Raw genomic sequence first — 24930 nt, 5'->3', positions numbered from 1 at the left:
ATAGACACATTCCCTAAAAGACACATGTCTTTTAGACTGTGAGCCCACTGTTGGGTAGGGACTGTCTCTATATGTTGCCAATTTGTACTTCCCAAGCGCTTAGTCCAGTGCTCTGCACACAGTAAGCGCTCAATAAATACGATTGATGATGATGATGATTCCCTGCCCACAACAAGCTTACAGTCTAGAGAGGGAGACATTAAATAAATGACAGATATGGACATAAGTGCCATGGGACTGAGAGGGGAGACAAATAAAGGGAGCGAGGCAGGGCGATGCAGAAGGGAGTGGGAGAAGAGGAAAGGAGGGCTCAGTCATCCCCATCTTCAGTGAGTTGGTTCCTCACACTCACCTGATCTTGGCCCACTTAGGCAAGCTAAACAACGGCGCAGTTTCGCTGCTGATTTTTCACCCACATCCTACCTCTGGCCTGGAAGGCCTCCCTCCTCATGATTGCTCTCCTCCACTTCAAAGGTTTATTGAATGCACATCTCCTCCAAGAAGCCTTCCCTGACTTAAGCCCTCCTATCTTCTTCTCCCACTCCCTTCTGCCCCCCTCCTACTTGCTCCTTCATTCTTCCTTCCTCTCTTCCCCACAGCACATATGGACATATTTGAATATAATGGTAATTTATTTATTCATTTATCTATTTATTTATTTATATTTATGTCTGTCTCCCCCTCTAGACTGTGAGCTCATTTATTTATCCATTTATTTATTTATATTTATGTCTGTCTCCCCTCAAAGAGCCCGGGCTCTGGAGTCAGAGGCCAAGGGTTCAAATCCCAGCTCTGCCAATTGCCAGCTGGGTGACTTTGGGCAAGTCACGTCACTTCTCTGTGCCTCAGTTACCTCATCTGTCAAATGGGGATGAAGACTGGGAGCCCCCCGTGGGACAACCTGAGCACTCTGTCACCTCCCCAGTGCTTAGAACTGTGCTTTGGACATAATAAGCACTTAATAAATGCCATTATTATCTTTTAGACTGTGAGCCCACTGTTGGGTAGGGACTGTCTCTATATGTTGCCAACTTGTACTTCCCAAGCGCTTAGTACAGTGCTCTGCACACAGTAAGCACTCAATAAATACGATTGATGATTTATTTATCTATTTAATTTATTGGAGAAGCAGCGTGGCTCAGTGGAAGGAGCATGGGCTTTGGAATCAGAGTCATGGGTTCAAATCCCAGCATCGCCAATTGTCAGCTGTATGACTTTAGGCAAGTCACTTAACTTCTCTGGGCCTCAGTTACCTCATCTCTAAAATGGGGATTAAGACTGTGAGCCCCCTGTGGGACAACCTGATCACCTTGTAACCTCCCCAGCGCTTAGAACAGTGCTTTGCACATGATAAGTGCTTAATAAATGTCATTATTATTATTATTATTATGCATATACATACATTCAATCAGTATCAGTATCAATAGATTTATAGGTATATAATGTACATATATACATTCGATCAGTATCAGTACCAATATCAGTATATTCATATTTAAACATGTATATACATTCATTCAGTATCAGTATTAATATAATTCTATTTATACATATATACATACACATATATATTCTATCAGTATCAATGTCAATATCAGTATATTTATATTGCTACATATATACATGTACATATATATATTCAACCAGTATCAGTATAAGTATAATTCTATTTGTACATATCTACATATACATCTATACATTCAAGCAGTATCAATATCAATATCAGTATATTTATATTTCTACATATATATGTACATACATACATTCAATCGGTATCAGTATCAATATCAGTATACTTCTATTTCTACATCTATACATATATACATTCAACAGTATCAATATCAGTATATATTTCTAGTTGTACATCTATACATATAAGCATTCAATCAGTATCAATAGCAATATCAGTATATTTCTATTTCTACATACATACACATACATATACAATTCAGTCAATAGCAGTATCAATATTTCTATATTGATAGATGTAGAAATCCCTCCCTCTTTCCTACCCCCTTCCCCACCCCACAGCACTGGTGTATATCTGTACATATTTATTATTCTATTTATTTTATTAATGATGTGTATGTATCTAGGATTCTACTGATTTATTTTGATGGTATTGAGACGCTTGTCTACCTGTTTTGTTTTGTTGTCTTCCCCATCTAGGTAGATTATAGAAATATAATATATATTTCTATTTCTACATCTATAAAGACACACATTCAATCAGCATGGCTTAATGGCAAGAGCACAGGCTTGGGAGTTAGAGGTCATGGGTTCTAATCCCAGCTCTGCCACTTATCAGCTGTGTGACCTTGGGCAAGCCACTTAACTTCTCTGTGCCTTGTTACCTCATCTGTAAAACGGGGATTAAGACTGTGAGCCCCAGGTGGGACAACCTGATTACCTTGTATCTACCCCAGCCCCTAGAACAATGCTTGGCAAATAGTAAGTACTTAACAAATACCATCAGCATTAGTATTATCAGTATCAATAGCAATATCAGTATATTTCTATTTCTATATACATACACATTCAGTCAGTATCAGTGTCTGTATCAGTATATTTCTATTTCTACATCCATAAACAGACATCTATACATTCAGTCAATATCAGTATTAGAGATCAGTATACTTCTATTTATACATCTAGAAACATACATCTCTACATTCAATCAGTATGAGTAATAACGATCAGTATATTTCTATTTCCACCTAGCTACATGTACATCTCTATCCTCACATCTGCCAAATTAGCTCTCTTCCCCCCTTCAAAGCCCACCTGAAAGCTCACCTTCTCCAGGAGGCCTTCCCAGACTGAGCCTCCCCTTTTCAATCAATCAATCAGTCAATCGTATTTATTGAGCGCTTACTATGTGCAGAGCACTGTACTAAGCGCTTGGGAAGTACAAATTGGCAACATATAGAGACAGTCCCTACCCAACAGTGGGCTCACAGTCTAAAAGGGGGAGACAGAGAAATTCCTCCACTCCTCCTCCCTTCCCCATCACCCCAACTCCTTCCCTCTGCTCTACCCCCTTCCCCGCCTCACAGCACTGGTGTCTATCTGTACGTATTTATTATACTATTTATTTTATTAATGATGTGCATGTATCTAGGATTCTATTGATTTATTTTGATGGTATTGACACTTGTCTACCTGTTTTGTTTTGTTGTCTTTCTTCCCCATCTAGACGATGAGCTCGTTGTTGGGCATTGTCTCTATCTGTTCCCGAATTGTACTTTCCAAGCGCTTAGTACAGTGTTCTGCACACAGTAAGCGCTCAATAAATACGAATTAGTGAATGAATGAGTAAAATGGGTATTAAAAGTGTGAGCCCCACTTGGGACAACCTGATTACCTTGTATCCCCCCCCAGCACTTGGAACAGTGCTTGGCATATAGTAAGCGCTTAACAAATACCATCATCATTCATTCATTCAATCATATTTATTGAGCGTTTACCATATGCAGAGCACTGTCCTAAGTGCTTGGAAAGTACAATTTGGCAACAGATAGAGACAGTCCCTACCTAACAACAGGCTCACAGTCTAGAAGGGGAAGACAGACAACAAAACAAAACGTAGACAGACATCAATACCATAAAATAGATAAATAGAATTATAGATATATACACATCATTAATAAAATAGAGTAATAAATATGTACAAATATACACAAGTGCTGTGGGGGGGAGGGGGTTGAGCAGAGGGAGGGAGTCGGGGCAATGGGGAGGGGAGGAGGAGCAGAGGAAAAGGGGGGGCTCAGTCTGGGAAGGCCTCCTGGAGAAGGTGAGTTCAGTTTCATTAGTAAGCGCTTAACGAATACCATCATCATCATCATCATTACATGTACATGTCTATATAGTCAATTAGGAGGATTGAATGAAAGTTGGGGAGGGAAGAATGGGGAGGGGAAGGGGGAGGGGAGGAAGAGGAGCAGGACGAGGAAAAGGCGGAGGAGGAGGAGGAAAGGGAGGAGGAGGAAAAGGAGAAGGAGGAAAGGGAGAGGAGGAGAAAGAGCAAAAGGAAGAGAAGGAGGAGGAGGAAGAGGTGGGGGAAAAGAAGAGGAAGAGGAGGAGGAGGGGGGGAAAGGAAGAGGAGGAGGAGGAAGAGGAAGAGGAGGAGGAAAAGGAGGAGGAGGGAGAAAAGGAGGAGGGGGAGAAGAGGAGGAGGAAAAGGAGGAGGAGGAACAGAAGGAGGAGGAGAAGAAGGGAGGGAGAGGAGGAGGAGGATAAGGAGGAGGAGAAAAAAGAGCAAAAGGAGAAGAAGGAGGAGGAGGAAGAGAAGGAGGAGGGAGAGGAGGAGGAGGAGGAGGAGGAAGAGGAGAAGGAGGAAGAGGAGAAGGAGGAAGAGGAGAAGGAGGACGAGGAAGAGGAGGAGGAGAAGGGGAGGAGGAGGAAGAGGAGGGTGGAGGAGGAGGAAGGGGAGGAGGAGGAGGAGCAGGACGAGGAAAAGGAGGAGGAAGAGGAGGAAAAGGAGGAGGAGGAGGAAAAGGAGGAGGAGGAGGAGGAAAAGGAGGAGGAGGGAGAAGAGGAGGTGGAAAAGAAGGAAGAGGAGGAGAAGGGAGGAAGAGGAGGAGGGAGGGGGGAAGGAGGAGGAGGGAGGGGAGGGGGGAGGGGAGGGGGGAGGGGAGGAGGGAGGGGAGGAGGAAAAGAAGGCGGAGGGGGAGGAGGAGGACGAGAAGGGGGAAGAGGAGGAGGAAGAGGGAGAGGAGGAGGAAAAGGAGGAGGAGGAGGAACAGAAGGAAGGGGGAGAAGGAGGAGAAGGAAAAAGAGCAAAAGGAGGAGAAGGAGGAGGAGGAAGAGGAGAAGGAGCAGGAAGGGGAGGAGGATAAGGAGGAGGAGGAAAAAGAGCAAAAGGAGAAGGAGGAGGAAGAGGAGGAGGAGGAGGAGGAGGAAGAGGAGGAAGAGGAGGAGGGGGGAGGAGGAAGGGGAGGAGGCGGGCGAGGGGGCGGGTGTTGGCTCGGAGGGTGGGGCTCCCTCGGTGAGGCCGGGGCGCTTGCTTGGGAGGTCGCTTGGAGGTTGGTCAGTCGGGGGGTAGCGATGGCCATGGCGATGATGGCGATGCGGTCGTACACGGTGACGGTGGCCACGGGCAGCCAGTGGTTCGCGGGCACGGACGACTACATCTACCTCACCCTCATGGGCTCCCGGGGCTGCAGCGACAAGCACCTGCTCGACAAGCCCTTCTACAACGACTTCGAGAGGGGCGCGGTGAGACCCCGGGGCACCGACTCGGGGGACAGCGGCGAGGGGCCTCCTCCCCAGTCCTCCCCCTCCCCAGCCCCCCAGCCTTACCTCCTTCCCCTCCCCACAGCACCTGGAGAGATGGAGAGATGTCTGTACGGATTTAGTCCTCTATTCATTTTATTTGTACAGATTTATAATAATAATAATAATAATAATAATGATGGCATTTGTTAAGCGCTTACTATGTGCACAGCACTGTTCTAAGCGCTGAGGGGATACAAGGTGATCAACTTGTCCCACGTGGGGCTCACAGTCTTAATCCCCATTTTACAGATGAGGGAACTGAGGCTCAGAGAAGTGAAGTGACTCGCCCAAGGTCACACAGCAGACATGTGGCGCAGCCGGGACTCGAACCCATGACCTCTGACTTCAAAGCCCGTGCTCTTTCCACTGAGCCACGCTGCTTCTCCAACTGCTTCTCCAACGCTGCTTCTCCAACTAGATTTATGCTAGTTATTTTATTTTGTTAATATGTTTTGTTGTCTGTCTCCCCCTTCTAGACTGTGAGCCCGCTGTTGCGTAGGGACCGTCTCTATATGTTGCCAACTTGGACTTCCCAAGCGCTTAGTACAGTGCTCTGCACACAGTAAGCGCTCAATAAATACGATTGAATGAATGAATGAAAGGGGGACACGGGCACGGGGGGACTCCAACCCAAGCCGGCCTCCCTGCCTGCCCAAAATCTGGACCTCTGCTAACACCTCTTTCGGGGCAGGGGGGGAACCTCACTCTCTACTGCTCGAGTTTTCTTCTTCTAATACTAATATTACTAATACTAATGATGTTGGTATTGGTTAAGCGATTTCTAATAATAACAGCATTTGCTAAGCGCTTACTATGTGCCGAGCACTGTTCTAAGCGCTGCTATGTGCCAAGCACTGTTCTAAGCACCGGGATAGACACAAGGTGATCAGGTTGTCCCCCTTGGGCTCACAGTCTTCATCCCCATTTGACAGATGAGGTCGCCGAGGCCCAGAGAAGTGAAGTGACTTGCCCAAAGTCACACAGCTGATAAGTGGCAGAGATGGGATTAGAACCCACGGCCTCCGACTTCCAAGCCCGGGCTCTTTCCACCGATCCACACTGCTTCTCCATAATAATGATGGTATTGGTTAAGCGCTTACTGTAATAATAATAGCATTTATTAAGCGCATACTATGTGCAAAGCACTGTTCTAAGCGCTGGAGAGGTTACAAGGTGATCAGGTTGTCCCACAGGGGGCTCACAGTCTTCATCCCCATTTTCCAGATGAGGTAACTGAGGCCCAGAGAAGTTAAGTGACTTGCCCAAAGTCACACAGCTGACAATTGCCGGAGCCGGGATTTGAACCCATGACCTCTGACTCAAAAGCCCGGGCTGTTTCCACTGAGCCACGCTGCTTCCCCTATGCCAAGCACCGTTCTAAGCGCTGGGGGAGATACACGGTCGTCAGGTTGGCCCCCGTGGGGCTCACAGTCTTCATCCCCATTTGACAGATGAGGTCAATGAGGCCCAGAGAAGTGAACTGACTTTCCCAAAGTCACACAGCTGATAAGTGGCGGAGGCGGGATTAGAACCCATGACCTCTTTTCCAAGCGCTCAGCACACTGCTCCGCACATGGGAAGCGCACAATAAAGACGATTGGATGCATGAATGAAGTGCATGGAATCGTAATAATAATAATAATAATCACTGTGATATTTGTTAAGTGTTTACTATGTGCTGGGCAATGTACTGAGTGCTGGATCGTACACTCTCCCAAGTGCTCAGGACAGTGCTCAGGAAGTGCTCAACAAATACAATTAAATGAATGAAGTGTATGGAATCGTACTCTCCCAAGCGCTCAGGATAGGGCTTTGCACACAGGAAGCACTCAATACATAGGATCAAAAGAATGAATGAATGAATGAACCCATGAAATCTTACTCTCCCAAGCTCTCAGGACAGTGCTCTGCACACAGAAAGCACTCAGTAAATACAATTAAATGAATGAATGAAGTGCATGGAATCGTACACTTCCAAGTACTTAATACAGAGCTTGGCACACAGTAAGTGCTCAATAAATACAATTAACAGTAATAATGATAATAATCGTGAGTGGGAAATGCTTTGAGATTCCTCCATCCCTCCCCTCTGACTCTTTCCCCTTCCCCTTTCCCAACCCCCCTGCTCTTTCCTCCTTTCCTAGCCCCCCCCCCCCACCCCTCCTCAATCAATCAACCATATTTATTGAGCGCTTACTATGTGCAGAGCCCAGGATTAAGCACTTGGGAGACTGGTATGCGTTGAAGGTTTACTATGCAAACAGCGCTGTACAAAGCACTTGGGAGACTACTATACAGTAGAATTAGCAGACACATTGCCTGCCCATGATGTCCTCCTCCTCCTCATCCTCCTTCTTATTCTCATCCTAGTTCTCCTCATCCTCCTAACACTGCTCCTCCTCCTCCTCTTCAATCAGTCAATTAATCGTATTTATTGAGCACTTACTGTGTGCAGGGCACGGTACAAAGTGTTTGGGAGCTTACAATATAACAGAGTTGGTAGACATGTTCACTTCTTCCTCTTCCCCCCACTCCCCTTCTTCCCCCTTCTTTTCCTCCTTCTTCTCCTCCCCCCCCACTCTTCCTCCTCCTCTTCTTCTTCCTCCTCCTTTCTCCCGACCTGCAGAATCCTTCCCATGCCCCCAAATCACCTTCTGAGATTGACACCTGTCAACTTGTTTTGTTGTCTCTCCCCCCCCCCCCCCTTTCTGGACTTTGAGCCCCTTGTTGGGACTGTCCCTCTCTGTTGCCGAATTGTACTTTCCAAGCGCTTAATACAGTGCTCTGCACCCTATCAGCGCTCAATAAATACGATTGAAGAATGAATGAATGAATCTCCTCCAGGAGGCTTTCCTTAAGTAATCTGCTTTGAATCCTCTAAGTGCCTTTTCATCACTTCCCTGCCACCTAAACGCTTAAATTTCCACAACTGCCAAAGCACTTATGTATATAACTTCTATGTCCTGTCACTTTCCCTCTCAGTAACACCTGTAAGAATCTCCCTTCTAGACGAAGTTCTTTGAGGGCAGGAATCGTGTTTTGGGACACTTTTCAACTCTCCCTAATGCTTACAGTGCTTTACTATTAGCTGGCTTGAGTAAAAAGACAAGAGACGGTCTAGTCACTGAACTTCTCCAAGCCGCAGCTTCCCCATCTGTAAAATAGGGAATTGAATAACTGTTCATTCATTCATTCAATCGTATTTACTGAGCGCTTACTGTGTGCTAAGCACTGTACTAAGCACTTGGAAAGTACAATTTAGCAACCAAGAGAGGCAATCCCTGCCCACAATGGGCTCACAGTTCTAGACTATGATCAGGGACTGTGTCTGGTCTTCTTATGTTGTATCAATCCTAGTATTTAGCAGAGAGTTGGGCACATTTATTTATTTTACTTGTACATATCTATTCTATTTATTTTATTTTGTTAGTATGTTTGGTTTTGTTCTCTGTCTCCCCCTTTTAGACTGTGAGCCCACTGTTGGGTAGGGACTGTCTCTTTATGTTGCCAACTTGTACTTCCCAAGTGCTTAGTACAGTGCTCTGCACACAGTAAGTGCTCAATAAATACGATTGATTGATTGATTGATTGACATAGGAAAGCGCTTAACAAATACCATGATTATTAGTAGTAGTAAGAGCAGTAAGAGCAGTAAGAGCAGCGACGGCAGCCGCAGCAGCAGCATGACCTAGTGATAGAGCGTGGGCTGGGAGTCGGAGTCAGAAGGTCCTGGTTAATAATTCCAGCTCCACCACTGTCTACCGTGTGACCTTGGGTAAGTCACTTCAGTTCTCTCGGCCTCAGTTACCTCTCTGTAAAATGAGGATTTAGTCTGTGAGCCCCATGTGGGATAAGGACTCTGTCCAACCCGATTTGCTTGTGTTCATCCCAGTGCTTAGTACAGTGCCTTGTACATAGTAAGCACTTAATAAATACCATAATAATAATTATTAGTAATGATAATGATGGCATTTATTAAGTGCTTACTATGTGCAAAGCACTGTTCTAAGCGCTGGGGAGGTTACAAGGTGATCAGGTTGTCCCACTGGGGGGTCTCACAATCTTAATCCCCATTTTACAGATGAGGTAACTGAGGCACAGAGAAGTTAAGTGACTTGCCCAAAGTCACACAGCTGACAGTTGGCGGAGCCGAGATTAGAACCCCTGACGTCTGACTCCCAAGCCCGTGCTCTTTCCACTGAACCATGCTGCTTCTCTAGTAGTAGTGTGTATTGAGTGCCTGCTTGTTGCATTGTACTATTTAGTAGGGGGCTGGATCCATTGTTATTTCACTCTATGTTGCCAACTTGTACTTCCCAAGCGCTTAGTACAGTGCTCTGCACACAGTAAGCGCTCAATAAATACGATTGAATGAATGAATGAATGAATATTCTATTTATTTTATTTTGTTACTCTATTTTACTTGTACATATTTATCCTATTTATTTTATTTGGTTAATATGTCTTGTTTTGTTGTCCGTCTCTCCCTTCTAGACTGTGAGCCCACTGTTGGGTAGGGACCGTCTCTCTATGTTGCCAACTTGTACTTCCCAAGCGCTTAGTCCAGTGCTCTGCACACAGTAAGCGCTCAATAAATACGATTGAATGAATGAAATACCCTGGCCCTCCTGCCAATGAGCCACCCTTCTTTTCTGTGTCCTGTTTTCTCAAAGTATAAAATGACAGGGTGCACCTCACAAGGGGATGGCGAAATTGGCCAGGCCCATGGCTGCCCTGAGTTCTTTCAACCCAGGGACCACTATTCCTGAGACATTTAGAAGCAGCATGGTGGAGTGGATAGAGCTCGGGCCTGGGATTCAGAAGGTCATGGGTTCTAATACCGGCTCTGCCCCTTGTCTGCTTGGGCAAGTCACTTCACTTCTCTGGGCCTCAGTTACCTCATCTGTAAAATGGGGATTGAGGCTGTTAGCCCTACATGGGACAGGGACTGTGTCCAATCCAGTTTGCTTGTATCCATCCCAGCGCTTAGTACAGTGCCTGGCACACAGTAAGTGCTTAACAAATACCATTATTATTATTATTATTAGATGTCTTAGCTGCGCACCAGATGAACATAGAAAAATAAAGCCTCATGCTCACAAGGTACTTTAACATGTAGGACTTGAAACTTAGCAAGATGAAAATCACTCCAAGATTTTCTCCATTCATTCAATCGTATTTATTAAGCACTTACTGTGTGCAGAATACTGTACTAAGTGCTGGGGAAGTATAAGCCGGCAACATATAGAGACGGTCCATACCCAACAACGGGCTTGGTAACTGAGAACCCCAGTACTCAAGCAGACTGCGTGATAAGTCACTTTCACCATTACTCTGTTAACCCTCCAACTGACAGACCGGTCACCCATCAGCTAGCTAAGTATGTGTGGTTACGGGAAATTAATTCCACAAGCAAGCCCCTCTGTGAGAATAATAACTGTGATTTTTGTCAAGTGCTTTCCATGTGTCAAGCACTGTACTAAGACAGTCAGGGTGGACACAGTCCCTGTCCCACATGAGGTTCACAATCTAAGTAACGGGGAATGAACAGGTATTGAATTCCCATTTTATAGATGAAAGTGCTGAGATGCCTAAATAAATTAAGTGACTTGTCCAAGGTCACACAGCAGAGCTGGAATTAGAACGCAGATCCTCTGATTCCCGGGCCTAAGTTCTTTCTACTAGGCCATGCCTCTCCTCTGTAAATAGGGAGATATTTTTCCTAACTCGGTTATTCAAATGTCCTAGGTTTTATCTACATAAGCAAATTCTACAAACCCTTTGGAGGAGAGGATTAAAATTCAGAGTGACTGAGACCCATGGGAAAAATAATCCTTCAAGAGCAGGAGGAAATTTAATAGAAACTGCCAGGTAGAGCAAGGAGTAATGGGAAGCAAGAGAAAACAAAGCAATGTGCAAACCTAGGTAAGAGAGAGAAGCAATAGGCTCCCATACAGAGCTATCGTTTGGGGTTTAGGCATGACACTATTGAGGGTGGGTTTTTTTAAATGGCATTTTTTAAGCACTTACCATGTTCCAGGCACTGGACTAAGCGCTAGGGCAGATAAAATGGAATTTAATCAGCTTGGACATAGTCCATATCCCCCTGGGGCTCACAGTCTTCGAGATGAGGGAACTGAGGCCCAGAGAAATTAGATGATTTGCCCAAAGATACAGAGCCGACAAGTGGCCGAGCTGGAATTAGAGCAGGCCAGTGCTCTATCCATTAGGCAACACTGCTTCTCTCTGTGGGATTCATTCATTCAGTCAATCATATTTATTGAGTGCCTACAGTGTGCAAAGCACTGTGTTAAGCATTTGAGATAATACAATACAACAATAAACGGACACATTCCCTGCCCACAATGAGCTTAGAGTCTACAGGGAGAGACAGACAATAATAGACATATAAATAAATAAATTACAGATATGTATGTAAGTGCTGTGGGGCCAGAAGTGGGGATGAATAAAGGGAACAAGTCCGGGCGACATAGAAGCGAGTGAGAAAAGAGGAAAGGAGGGCTTAGTCAGGGACAGTCTCTTGGAGGAGATGTGCCTCCTCAAAAATTTCCAGTGGCTACCAATCAACCTACGCATCAGGCAGAAACTCCTCACCCTCGGCTTCAACGCTGTCCATCACCTTACCCCCTCCTACCTCACCTCCCTTCTGTCCTTCTCCAGCCCAGCCCGCACCCTCCACTCCTCGGCTGCTAATCTCCTCACTCTGTCTCGTTCTCGCCTGTCCCGCTGTTGACCCCTGGCCCACGTCATCCCCCTGGCCTGGAATGCCCTCCCTCTGTCCATCCGCCAAGCTAGCTCTCTTCCTCCCTTTAAGGCCCTACTGAGAGCTCACCTCCTCCAGGAGGCCTTCCCAGACTGAGCCCCCTCCTTCCTCTCCCCCTCCACCCCCTTGCCATCCCCCCGCCTTACTTCCTTCCCTTCCCCACAGCACCTGTATATATGTATATATATGTTTGTACATATTTATTACTCTATTTATTTTACTTGTACATATCTATTCTATTTATTTTATTTTGTTAATATGTTTGGTTTTGTTGTCTGTCTCCCCCTTCTAGACTGTGAGCCCACTGTTGGGTAGGGACCGTCCCTATATGTTGCCAACTTGTACTTCCCAAGCGCTTGGTGCAGTGCTCTGCACACAGTAAGCGCTCAATAAATACGATTGATTGATTGATTGATCTGTAAAATGGGGATGAAGATTGTGAGCCCCACGGGGGGCAACCTGATCACCTTGTAGCCCCCCAGCGTTTAGAACAGTGCTTCATTCATTCATTCCGTCGTATTTATTGAGAGCTTGCTGTGTGCAGAGCACTGTACTAGGTGCTTGGGAAGTAGGGAAGCAGCGTGGCTCAATGGAAAGAACCCGGACTTTGAAGTCAGAGGTCATCGGTTCAAATCCCGGCTCTGCCACTTGTCAGCTGTGTGACTTTGGGCAAGTCACTTCACTTCTCTGGGCCTCAGTTACCTGCTCTGTAAAATGGGGATTAAGACTGTGAGCCCCACGTGGGGCAACCTGATCACCTTGTAAATTCCCCAGCGCTTAGAACAGTGCTTTGCACATAGTAAAGGCTTAATAAATGCCATCATTATTATTATTATCATTATTCAATAAGGCTTTGAAGTGGAGGAGAGTAATTGTCGGATATGAGGAAGGAGGGCATTCCCAGCCAGAGGCAGGACGCAGGCGAGGGGTTGAAGATGAGATAGAGGATATTGAGGTTCAGTAAGAAGGTTGGCATTAGAGGGGTGAAGCGTGTGGGCTAGGTTGTAGAAGGAGAATACTGAGGTGAGCTAGGAGGGGGCAAGGTGACTGAGTGTTTTCAAGCCAACGGTGAAGAGTTTCTGTTTGATGCGGAGGTGGATGGGCAACAACGGGAGTTTCTTGAGGACTGCAGGAAAACGATCGGGGCAGCAATGTTGTATCCTTGTATGTGTTAGAAGTGATACATGATTGATAATCCTTGCCACTCTGGGTACATGCAAAGGGAGTGCCTTCTTGCGTTGTGTTTTAGATACCAGTAATGCCTGGCATGGTTTACCCTTCTGCGTTTTGACCTGAACAAATCACAGTATTCGCAAAGACTCTGCTTTAAATTATAGTGTTAAATTATAAATTTATAAATAAAGTATGCATGATAATAAATTTAGTATTTAATATTAATATTTAACAAATTTACTATAATATTAAATAAATTATATCTATTTATTTATAAATATATAAATTATAGTGTAAAATTATAGCATTCTATTCAGCATTTAGAACAGTGCCAGCGCTTAGAACAGTGCTTTGCACATAGTAAGCGCTTAATAAATGTCATTATTATTATTATCATTATTATTATTATTATTTAAAAGAGTTGTTCATCCAGGCTCTCAGCTGAAAACCAGTTAATCTGTCTATGGTCTATATGTCTACATGTTGCCGACTTGTACTTCCCAAGCACTTAGTACAGTGCTCTGCACACAGTAAGCGCTCAATAAATACAATTGAATGAATGAATGAATAAGGTCACTGCTGCTGCTTCCACCTCCCAGATGGCTACAGCATTGTTACATTGCTTGAGGTTTCTATACATTGCTCCTCCCTGCCTGTTTTAAGATTCCTCCTTTTCCAGAATCGTTATTGTCAGTTGGTAGTCATTAAATGCTGGACTAAATTCAGACAGCATAGCCGAGTGGAAAGGGAATAGGCTTTGGAGTCAGAGGATTTGGGCTCTAATCCTGGCTCTGTCAGTTGCCTGCTGTGTAACCTCGGGCAAGGCATGTAGCTTCTTGGTGCCTTAATTTCCTCATCTGTAAAATGGGGATAAAATCTCTCTTCTCCTTCCCTCTTAGAAAGTGAACCCCCTGTGGGGCAGGGCTTGTGTCTAACCTGATTATCTTGCATCTAACCCAGTGTCTAGTATTGTTCCTGGCTCAAAGTAAGTGCTTAATAAATACCCTTATTATTATCGATCCCGTCAGATCCAGTCCCTGTTCCACAAGGGATTCACAGTCTAATGTCCCCATTTTACAGATGAGGAAACCGAGGCCCAATGATGACATGCCTAAGGTCACGTGAGAGACCGGTGGTAAATTGGGATTAGAACCCAGCGTTTCTCGACTCCCAGACTTGAGCTGCAGCTGCTTGGCCATCCTGCCCCCGTTCTTTCTCTTCACATATCCTCCTCACATGTGAGGCAGAAAGACCAGCTTGGTGTGCTATCTCGATTCTAGAACCTCCTGGTTGGTGATTCTGAGAGCTCCGTGCTGAGAGCTCACCTCCTCCAGGAGGCCTTCCCAGACTGAGCCCCTTCCTTCCTCTCCCCCTCTTCCCCCTCTCCATCCCCCCATCTTACCTCCTTCCCTTCCCCACAGCACCTGTATATATGTATATATGTTTGTACATATTTTTTTACTCTATTTATTTTATTTGTGCATATCTATTCTATTTATTTTATTTTGTTAGTATGTTTGGTTTTGTTCTCTGTCTCCCCCTTTTAGACTGTGAGCCCACTGTTGGGTAGGGACTGTCTCTAGATGTTGCCAATTTGTACTTCCCAAGCGCTTAGTACAGTGCTCTGCACATAGTAAGCGCTCAATAAATACGATTGATGATGATGATGATGATGATGATGATTCTGCCTTGCCATTTGGATGCTAAGTTTGACACAGCGGGAAGAAAAGGGGGTACATATTGTTGGAACTGCGCTTGTAGTATGTGTAGTAAAAAAAGTCCGCGATTCCTAGCCGAAGTTGGATATGAGTCAGAAATGCAGCACTGTTACTAAAAAGAAAGGCCTGGAATGTATCAGAAGTATGATTCAGGAAGTGATCTTTCTGTTTCACTCTGCACCCAGTAGAGCCCAGCTAGAAGCAGCATGGCATAGTGGATAGAGCACAGGCCTGGGAATCAGAAGGTCATGGGTTCAAATCCTGGCACCACCACTTGTCTGCTGTATGACCTTGGGCAAGTCACTAAACTTCTCTGTGCCTCAGTTACCTCAACTGTAAAATGGGGATTAGACTGAGTCCCATGTGGGACAGGGACTGTGAAAACCCAATTTGCTTGTATCCACCCCAGCGCTTAGTACAGTGTCTGACACATAGTAAGTGCTTAACAAAAACCATTATTATCATTATTATTATTATTATTCATTCTCTGAACTTTGCAAAGGATGCAGAGAAACCAGAGAGGATCCAGAGAAGAATGAACACAGTGATTCAAGGATTGGAAATACGTCCTCTCAGTTCGTGATATTTACTGAATGTTTCCTGTGTGCAGTACCTGTCCTAAACTTTAGATGAAAGGATAAAGAAATTATGGTTGCTTAGCCTAGAGAATCAATCAAACTATCGATCCGTCAATCATTTATTGAGCACTTACTGTGTACAGAGCACTATACTAAGCACTTGGGAGAGTACAATATAAAGGAATTGATAGACACATTCCCTACCCACAATGAGCTTATAGTCTGAGGAGGAGACAGACATTAATATAAATAAATAAATTATGGCTATATGTAAACGAGTGCTGTGGAGCTGAGAGAGAGGTGTGTGGCTATGGGCAAGCCGCTTAACTTCTCTGTGCCTCAGTTACCTCATGTGTAAAATGGGGATTATGACTGTGAGCCCCACGTGGGACACCTTGATTACGTTGTATCTACCCCAGCACTTAGAACAGTGCTTGGCACAGAGTAAGCGCTTAACAAATACCACCATTATTATTATTATTAAGTGCAAGGGTGACGCAGAAGGGAGCAGGAGAAGAGGAAATGAGGGCCTAGTCGGGGAAGGCCTCTTGGAGGAGATGTGCCCTCAGTAAGGCTTTGAAGCTGGAAAAATAATTGTCTGTCGGATATGAAGAAGGAGGGTGCTCCAGGCCAGAGGCAGGTTGGCGGCTAGAAAGATGAGATAAAGAAGAGAAGACAGCGAGGTCTGGTGGATAAAACACGGGCCTGGGAACCAGAGGGCCTGGATTCTAATCCTCACTCCTCCACTTGCCTGCTGTGTGACCTTGGGCAAATCACTTAACTTCTTTATGTCTCAGTTTACTCAACTGCAAAATGGGAATTCAATAACCATTCTCCCTCCTACTTAGATTATGAGCCCCATGTGGGACAGGGACTGAATCTGGCCTGATGAACTTGTATCTACCCCAGCTCTTAGAACAATGCTTGACACGTAGGTAGTGCTTAATAAATATCATTAAAATAATTAAGGCAAAGGGATGACCAAACTGCCTTCTCTTACATAATAATAATAATAATAATTGTAGTATTTGTTTAGTGGTTGCTATATCCCAGGCACTGTACTAAGCACTGGGGTAGACCAGCAAATTTTATTGGACACAGTCCCTGTTCCACGTGGGGCTCACAGTCTCAACCCCCATTTCACAGATGAGGTAACTGAGGCTCAGAGAAGTGGAGTGACTTTCCCAAAGTCACACAGCAGACAAGTGGCAGAGCTGGGATTAGAACCCATGACCTTCTGATTCCCAGGCTCGTGCTCTATCCAATAACCATGCACCAGACCACCATTCCCCCACCTTCAAAGCTTTATTAAGATCACACTTCTTCCAAGAGATCTTCCTCAATTAAGCCTGCTTCTTCCCAACTCCCTCTCCCTTTGGTGTAGGCCATGCCATGCACTTGGATCTGTGCTCCTTAAACACTCGCTATTCACCCACCTTCAGCCCCTCAACATTTATGTACAATCCATAGAGTATTTATTTTTATTGGCTGTCTTCCCCTCTAGACTGTAAGCTTGCTGTGGGCAGGGATCATGCCTACCAACTCTGCTGTATTGTACTCTCCCAAGAGCTTAGTACCATGCTCTGTACATAATAAGCGCTCAATAAATATCATTGATTGATTGATTGATAAACTGTATGTTTATGAGGAAGTTTTATGGGAAGGCTGCAAATCAATCAATAGTAATAATAATTATTATTATAATTGTGGTATTTGTTAAGCACTTACTCTGTGCCCAGCACTGTACTAACCACTGGGGTAGATACAAGGTAGTTGGTTGGACACAGTCCCTGTCCCACAGTTGGCTCACAGTCTTAATCTCCATTTTCCAGATGAGGGAACTGTGACATAGAGGAGTTAAGTGACTTGTCCAGGGTCACACAGCCGACAAGTGGCAGAGCAGGGGCCTTTGGAGTCCCAGGACCATGCTTTTCTCTGAGTGGCTATTTACTGAGTGGCTGTTGTATGCAGAGCACTGTACTAAGTCCTTGGTAGGGGAGGACGATTGAATTAGCGGGCATGATCTCTGCCCTCAAGAAACTTACAATCTAGCAAGGGAATCAGACACTAAAATAGGGAAAGCTGTAGACTTTGTGCTCAGTTGGCACTGAAGTGCTAAAGTAACAGTTGGGGAGAAAAATAAACTGGGGAGATGAGTCTGATCAGAAAAGGTCTCCTGGAGGAAAAGTGATTTCAACCAAGGATTTGAAGATGGGGAGAGGTGTAGTCTGGTGGATGCGAAAGGGAATGTGTCCACCAACTCTGTTGTATTGTACTCTCCCAAGCGCTTCATACCTGTCTACTTACTTTGTTTTGCTGTCTGTCTCCCGCTTCTAGACTGTGAGCCCATCGTTGGGAAGGGACCGTCTCTATATGTTGCCAAATTGTATTTCCCAAGCGCTTAGTAAAGTGCTCTGCCCACAGTAAGAACTCAAGAAATACACCTGATGGATTGATTGGTTGAAAGGGGAAGGAGATCCAGATAATAATAATAGTAATAGTAATAATATCTGTTAAGCACTTACTATGTGCCAAGAACAAGGGTAGATACAAGGTAATCAGATCCTTCATTCATTCAATAATTCATTCATTCAATCACATTTATTGAGTGCTTACTGTGTGCAGAGCATTCATTCATTCATTCAATCGTATTTATTGAGCGCTTACTGTGTGCAGAGCACTGAACTAAGCGCTTGGGAAATACAAGTTGGCAACATATAGAGACGGTCCCTTCCTAACAATGGGCTCACAGTCTAGAAGCGGGAGACAGACAGCAAAACAGAACAAGTAGACAGGTGTCAATAACATCAAAATAAATCAGATGCAGTCCCTGTCCCACATCAGGCTCACAGTCTAGGTAGGAAAGTGAACAGGTATTAAATCTCCATTTTGCAGATAAGGGAACTGAGGCACTGAGAAGTGAAGTGATTTGCTCAGGGTCTCACAGGAGGTAAGTGGCAGAGTCAGGATTTAGAACCGAGGCCTCTGACTCTCACCTCAGGCTCTTTCCCCTAGGTCACACTGCTTCCCAAGAGAGGGTAAGAAAAAGGGGCATTGGTGGGAGAAGTGAGAACGAGGCACAGCAAGTTGATTGTCTCAAGAGGAGCATTAATTCAATCATATTTATTGAGCACTTACTGGGTGCAGAGCACTGTACTAAGCGTGTGAGTTGGGGGATACTGGGAGAACAGTGAGGAAAAGTAGAGGGGGAGAGAGCTGTCCCTGTCCACAAGGGGCTCATTCTCTAACAGGGAACATAATAATAATAATGATGGCATTTGTTAAGTGCTTACTATGTGCAAAGAACTGTTCTAAGTGCAGGGGAGGATACAAGGTGATCAGGTTGCCCCACGTGGGGCTCACAGTCTTAATCCCCATTTTACAGATGAGGTAACTGAGGCCCAGAGAAGTGAAGTGACTTGCCCAAAGTCACGCAGCTGACAAGTGGCAAAGCCAGGATTTGAACCCATGACCTCTGACTCCTAAGCCCGGGCTCTTTCCACTGAGCCATGCTGCTTCTTAGACATAGATTTTGAAATACTTGTTTTGACTCCAAGGAAGAATTAGCATGGAGATTTACAAGGTGATTCTCTTCAGTTCATTTTAGCAGTTACTGCCTACATGTTCTATGGGAATTAGTCTAATTAGTCTGTCCCTGAGCTGTCAGACTCTGAATTAGAGAAAGACCATGGTGCCTTGCATTTTACGCTCATTTCAAAAATACAGAATTACCTAGGATTTAGTGTAAGTGACTTTCTTGAGACAAATATGCATTTATATCTCTGTACCATGTGGGGATTTGAAATGAAAATTTGGGATTCCAGAGATTCATTCATTCATTCAATTGTATTTATTGAGTGCTTATTGTACGCAGAGAACTGTACTAAGTGCTTGGGAAGTACAAGTCAGCAACATGTAGAGACAGTCCCTACCCAACAACGGGCTCACAGTCTAGAAGGGGGAGACAGAGAACAAAACAATACATGTAGACAGGTGTCAAAACCATCAGAATAAATAGAATTATAGCTATATGCATATCATTAATAAAATAAATACAGTAATAAATATGTACAAGTAAAATAAATAGAGTAATAAATATGTACAAATATATACAAGTGCTGTCGGGAGGGGAAGGTGGTAGGGTAGAATCGGGGGAGTCGATGGGGAGGAGGAGAGGAAAAAGGGGGCTCAATCTGGGAAGGTCTCCTACAGGAGGTGAGCTCTCAGTAGGGCTTTGAAGGGAGGAAGAGAGCTAGTTTGGCAGATGTGTGGAGGGAGGGCATTCCAGGCCAGGGGGAGGACGTGGGCTGGGGGTCGACGGCAGGACAGGCAGGAACAAGGCACATTGAGGAGATTAGTGGCAGAGGAGTGGAGGGTGCGGGCTGGGCTGTAGAAGGAGAGAAGAGAGGTGAGTTAGGAGGAGGTGAGGTGATGGAGAGCCTTGAAGCTGAGGGTGAGGAGTTTTTTCTTGATTCAAAGGTTGACAGGCAACCACTGGAGACTTTTGAGGAGGGGAGTGACCTGCCCAGAGCGTTTCTGTACAAAGATAATCCGGGCAGCAGAGTGAAGTATAGATTGAAGTAGAGAGAGACAGAAGGATGGGAGATCAGAAAGGAGGCTGATGCAGTAATCCAGTCAGGATAGGATGAGAGATTGAACCAGCAAAGTAGCAGTTTGGATGGAGAGGAAAGGGTGATGTTGTGGAGGTGAGACTGGCAGGTTTTGGTGACGGATTGGTTGTATGGGGTGAATGAGAGAGCGGAGTCGAGGATGACACCAAGGTTGCAAGGCTTGTGAGACGGAAAGGATGTTAGTGCCATCTACAGTGACAGGAAAGTCAGGGAGAGGACAAGGTTTGGGAGGGAAGATAAGGAGCTCAGTCTTGGACATACTGAGTTTTAGATGGCGGCAGACATCCAGATGGAGATGTCCTGAAGACAGGAGGAGATACGACCTGGAGGGAGGGAGAGAGAGCAGGGGCAGAGATGTAGATTTGGGTGTCATCAGCGTAGAGATGACAGTTGAAGCCGTGTGAGCGAATGAGTTCACCAAGGGAGTGAGTGAAGATAGAGAACAGAAGGGGACCAAGGACTGACCCTTGAGGAACACCTACAGTAAGGGGATGAGACAGGGAGGGGGAGCCCATGAAGGAGACTGAGAACGAACAGTCGGAGAGATTAAAGGAGAACCAGGAGAGGACGGAGTCTGTGAAGCCAAGGTTGGATAGCGTGTTGAGGGGAAAGGGGTGGTCCACAGTGTCAAAGGCAGCTGAGAGGTCGAGGAGGATTAGAATAGAGTAGAAGCCATTTGATTTGGCAAGAAGGAGGTCATTGATGACCTTTGAGAGGGCAGTTTCATTGGAGTGTAGGGGATGGAAGCCAGATTGGAGGGGGTCTAGGAGAGAGCTGGCATTGAGGGATTTGAGGCAGCGAGTATAGACGACTTGTTCTAGGAGTTTGGCAAGGAAGGGTAGAAGGGAGATAGGGTGATAACTAGAAGGGGCAGTGGTGTCAAGAGAGGGTTTTTTAGGATGGGGGAGGCGTGGGTATGTTTGAAGGCAGAGGGGAAGGATCCAGTGTAGAGTGAGTGGTCGAAGATGGAAGTTAAGGAGGGGAGGAGGGAAGGGGGGAGAGTTTTCATAAGATGAGAGAGAATGGGGTCCGAAGCACAGGTGGATGGAGTAGCACTTGAGAGGAGGGAGGAGATCTCATCTGAAGATACTGCTGGGAAAGATGAGAGAGTAGTGGAGAGGGTTGTGAGCAGGGGGGATGGAGAAGGGGGAGCGGTGACTTTGGGGTGCTCTGACCTGATGGTGTTAATTTTACTAATGAAGTAAGAGGCCAGATCGTTGGGGGTGAGGGATGGATAAGGGGGAGGAACAGGGGGCCTGAGGAGGGAGTTAAATGTACGGAACAGCTGACAGGGATGATGGGCTGACAGGGATGATGGGCATGGATGTCAATAAGGGAGGAAAAATAGTTTTGCCTGGCAGAGGAGAGGGCAGATTTAAGACAGGAAAGGATAAATTTTGAGTGAATTTCCTTTCAATCGGAAGCTCCTAGGGGGCAGAGATCATTCATTCATTCATTCATTCATTCAATCTTATTTATTGAGCACTTACTGTGTGCAAAGCACCATACTAAGTGATAGATTCTATCTTTTTATTTGACTTAATGTAGTGCTCAGCACCTTAGCCCACTTACTTGGGTGGCTGAGGAAGGTGAAGTTGAAGATAATGTCTGGCCTTGAGAGGAATGATGTATTTAAAAAAACAAAACTGAGATAATGGCTAAGGTCCCTCTTTCATATTGTTCTGCTTCCCGTCCACCGTCTGTTCTCTCTTCCTGTGCAACTGTTCATCCATTCAAATTTTGCCAGTTATCAGATAGTCAGAAAGAGGCAAGGCAAATTTTTGGAGATATTTGCATGTGAAGTTTTCCATGAAAGTTGGGGACACAAAAAAGTATTCTGAGGCTTGAAAGAGTAAAATCCTTCAAATTGCCTAGTCCCATTGTTCAGAGAAGTGAGCTCCTGGTTCCAGGAGCTGATTTGCTTTTATCTGGTTTTGAGAAACATCCTGCTGATGCAAAGGTATTTCACATTTTGCATTGCACAGGAACCGTTACCACTTCCCCAGACAATCCTTGTAGATGCAGTCTACTCTGCTAGCTATGTTGTCCTGACTCGCTCCCTTAGCTCTTCTCTGCGCCCTCCCCACAGCATTTATATATATATATATATATAAATATACAAATATATATATATATATATATATATATATATCTGTAAATTTATTTACCTTTATTGATGTCTGCCCCCCCCCACCCTCCACCACCACCCCCTTCCCAGACTGTGAGCTCATTTTGGGCAGGGAATGTTACTGTTTATTGTTGTATTGTTGTATTGTTGTATTGTCTGTCTCCCCCTTTTAGACTGTGAGCCCACTGTTGGGTAGGGACTGTCTCTATGTGATGCCAATTTGTACTTCCCAAGCGCTTAGTACAGTGCTCTGCACATAGTAAGCGCTCAATAAATACGATTGATTGATTGATTGATTGATATTGTACTCTCCCAAGTACTTAGTACAGTTCTCTGCATTCAGTCATTCATTCATTTAATCATATTTATTGAGCGCTTACTGTGTGCAGAGCACTGTACTAAGTGCTTGGAAAGTACAATTCGGCAGCAGGTAGAGTCAATCCATACCCAACAACAGGCTCACAGTCTAGAAGGGGGAGACAGACAACAAAACTAAACAAGTAGGCACACAGTAAGTGCTTGATAAATATGATTGAATGAATGAATGAATGCAGGCAAATCTCCTCCACGAGGTCTTCCCTGAACCCACTTTTCCTCATCTCCCACTCACTTCTGCATCACCCTGACTTGCTCCCTTTACTCTTTCCCCCTCCTAGCCACACACCACTTGTGTCCATATCTGTCATTTTATTTATTTGTATCAATGTCTGTTTCCCCCACTCTAGACTGTAAGCCCATTGTGGGGAGGGAATGCAACTGTTTATTGCTGTAGTGTACTCTTCCAAGCAGTCAGTACAGTGCTGTGCACAAAGTAAGCACTCAATAAATGTGACTGAAAGAAGGATGAAAGAAATAGATCTTTGGAAGCAGCACAGCTTAGTGGAAACAGCACTCAGAGGACTCAGAGGACCAGGGTTCTAATCCTGATTCTGCCATTGGCCTGCTGTGTAACTTGCCCAAGGTCACGTCATTTAAATACTCTGGGCCTCAGTTTCCTCATCTATAAAATAGGGATTTAAAGCCTGTTCTCGCTCCCCCGTAGACTGTAAGCACCATGTGGGGTGCAGAGACTGGCTGATTTGGTTATCATTTATCTTCTCTAGGGCTGCTGCACAGTAAACACTTAGTAAATACCACAGTTACCTTGAAAGATGTCTGCTTCAAAGAAATATGATTCTCTTTTTGATTCGGGAAATGTTTACATATAGTATTTACCATAAAAACCATACAATCATAAGTAATGGATCGTTTATTTACAATGGAATGACCAGTTAAGTGCATTCTATTCCATTTTAAATAAACCAGGGTTAAATTCAAATCTATGGAGACCAATACATTATTATTTCATTTTATTTTTCATCGTTGGGCTTTGAAGAGTGAATGAAATGGAAGAATTAGGGGTTCTGGATGTCAGCTTTCCTTAGTCTGCTACTGCTCAATCAATCAGTCATATTTATTGAGCACTTAATGTGTGCAAAACACTGTACTAAGTACTTGGGAGAGTACAATGTAACACTATAACAGACACATTCCCTGCTGACCTAATCCTTTGTTGTGCACTGTAGTGAATACCCATTTTCAATTTCATTTAATTTTTAGATTTCTCCAAAGTGCAACTTCTTTCAACATGAAGTCGGAGAAGGGATAGAGATAATTAAAAAAAAATAAATTAATCAATAATATATATTGAGTGCCTACTGCATGCAGAACATTATACCAAGTGCTTAGGTGATGGCGATACAATTATTAGATATAATCCCTGCCCTCAGGGATCATCTATTTAGGGAGATAGACACAAAATAAATTAAAAGTAGAAAAAAAAGATGATACTCCAGTTTCAAAACAAAACTTTCAAAATGAAAACTTGATTCTCCAGTAGTTTAATTTCATTTACTCTAGACGGTCAGCTCATTATGAGCAGGGAATGTGCCTGCTAATTCTGTTGTATTATACTTTCCCAAATGCTTAGTGCAGTGTTCTGCACACAGTGAACACTCAGTAAATACCACTGATAATAATGTTGGTATTTGTTAAGCGCTTACTATGTTCCAAGCACTGTTCTAAGTGCTGGAGTAGATACAATAATAATAATAATAATAATGGCATTTGTTAAGCGCTTACTATGTGCAAAGCACTGTTCTAAGCGCTGGGAGGTTACAAGGTGATCAGGTTGTCCCACGGGGGGCTCACAATCTTAATCCCCATTTCACAGATGAGGTAACTGAGGCACAGAGAAGTTAAGTGACTTGCCCAAAGTCACACAGCTGAAAGATAATCAGATTGTCCCACATGGGGCTCACAGTCCACATCCCCATTTTACAGATGAGGTAACTGAGGCCCAGGGAAGTTAAATGACTTGCCTAAAATCATTCATTTATTCATTCAATTCGCTGTCCCACGTGAGGATCACAGTCTTAATTCTCATTCATTCATTCATTCATAATTATTGAGCGCTTACTGTGTGCAGAACACTGTAGTAAGTGCTTGGAAAGTACAAGTCAGCAACATATAGAGATGGTCCCTACCTAACAATGGGCTCACAGTCTAGAAGGGGGAGACAGAAACAAAACAATACATGTGGACAGGTGTCAAGTCGTCAGAACAAATAGAATTAAAGCTAAATGCACATCATTAACAAAAT

At 44.5% G+C, this 24930-nt stretch overlaps 1 protein-coding gene across 2 annotated transcripts in view; it reads left to right on the top strand.

The window, feature by feature from the left end:
• The first annotated feature begins 5062 nt into the window (after positions 1-5062).
• The window catches only part of ALOX5 (arachidonate 5-lipoxygenase), a 98477-nt gene continuing 78609 nt past the window's right edge, over positions 5063-24930 (top strand). For both annotated transcript variants that reach the window (XM_038743804.1, XM_038743803.1), the window contains exon 1: positions 5063-5217. In XM_038743804.1, the coding sequence (XP_038599732.1) occupies positions 5068-5217 (150 nt within the window). In that variant the 5' untranslated portion in view covers positions 5063-5067. The remainder of the gene's footprint in view (positions 5218-24930) is intronic.

The sequence above is a fragment of the Tachyglossus aculeatus genome, chromosome 3, assembly GCF_015852505.1.
Source record: "Tachyglossus aculeatus isolate mTacAcu1 chromosome 3, mTacAcu1.pri, whole genome shotgun sequence".
In the NCBI taxonomy this organism is placed as follows: domain Eukaryota; kingdom Metazoa; phylum Chordata; class Mammalia; order Monotremata; family Tachyglossidae; genus Tachyglossus; species Tachyglossus aculeatus.
This window is presented reverse-complemented; position numbering and strand designations above follow the sequence as displayed.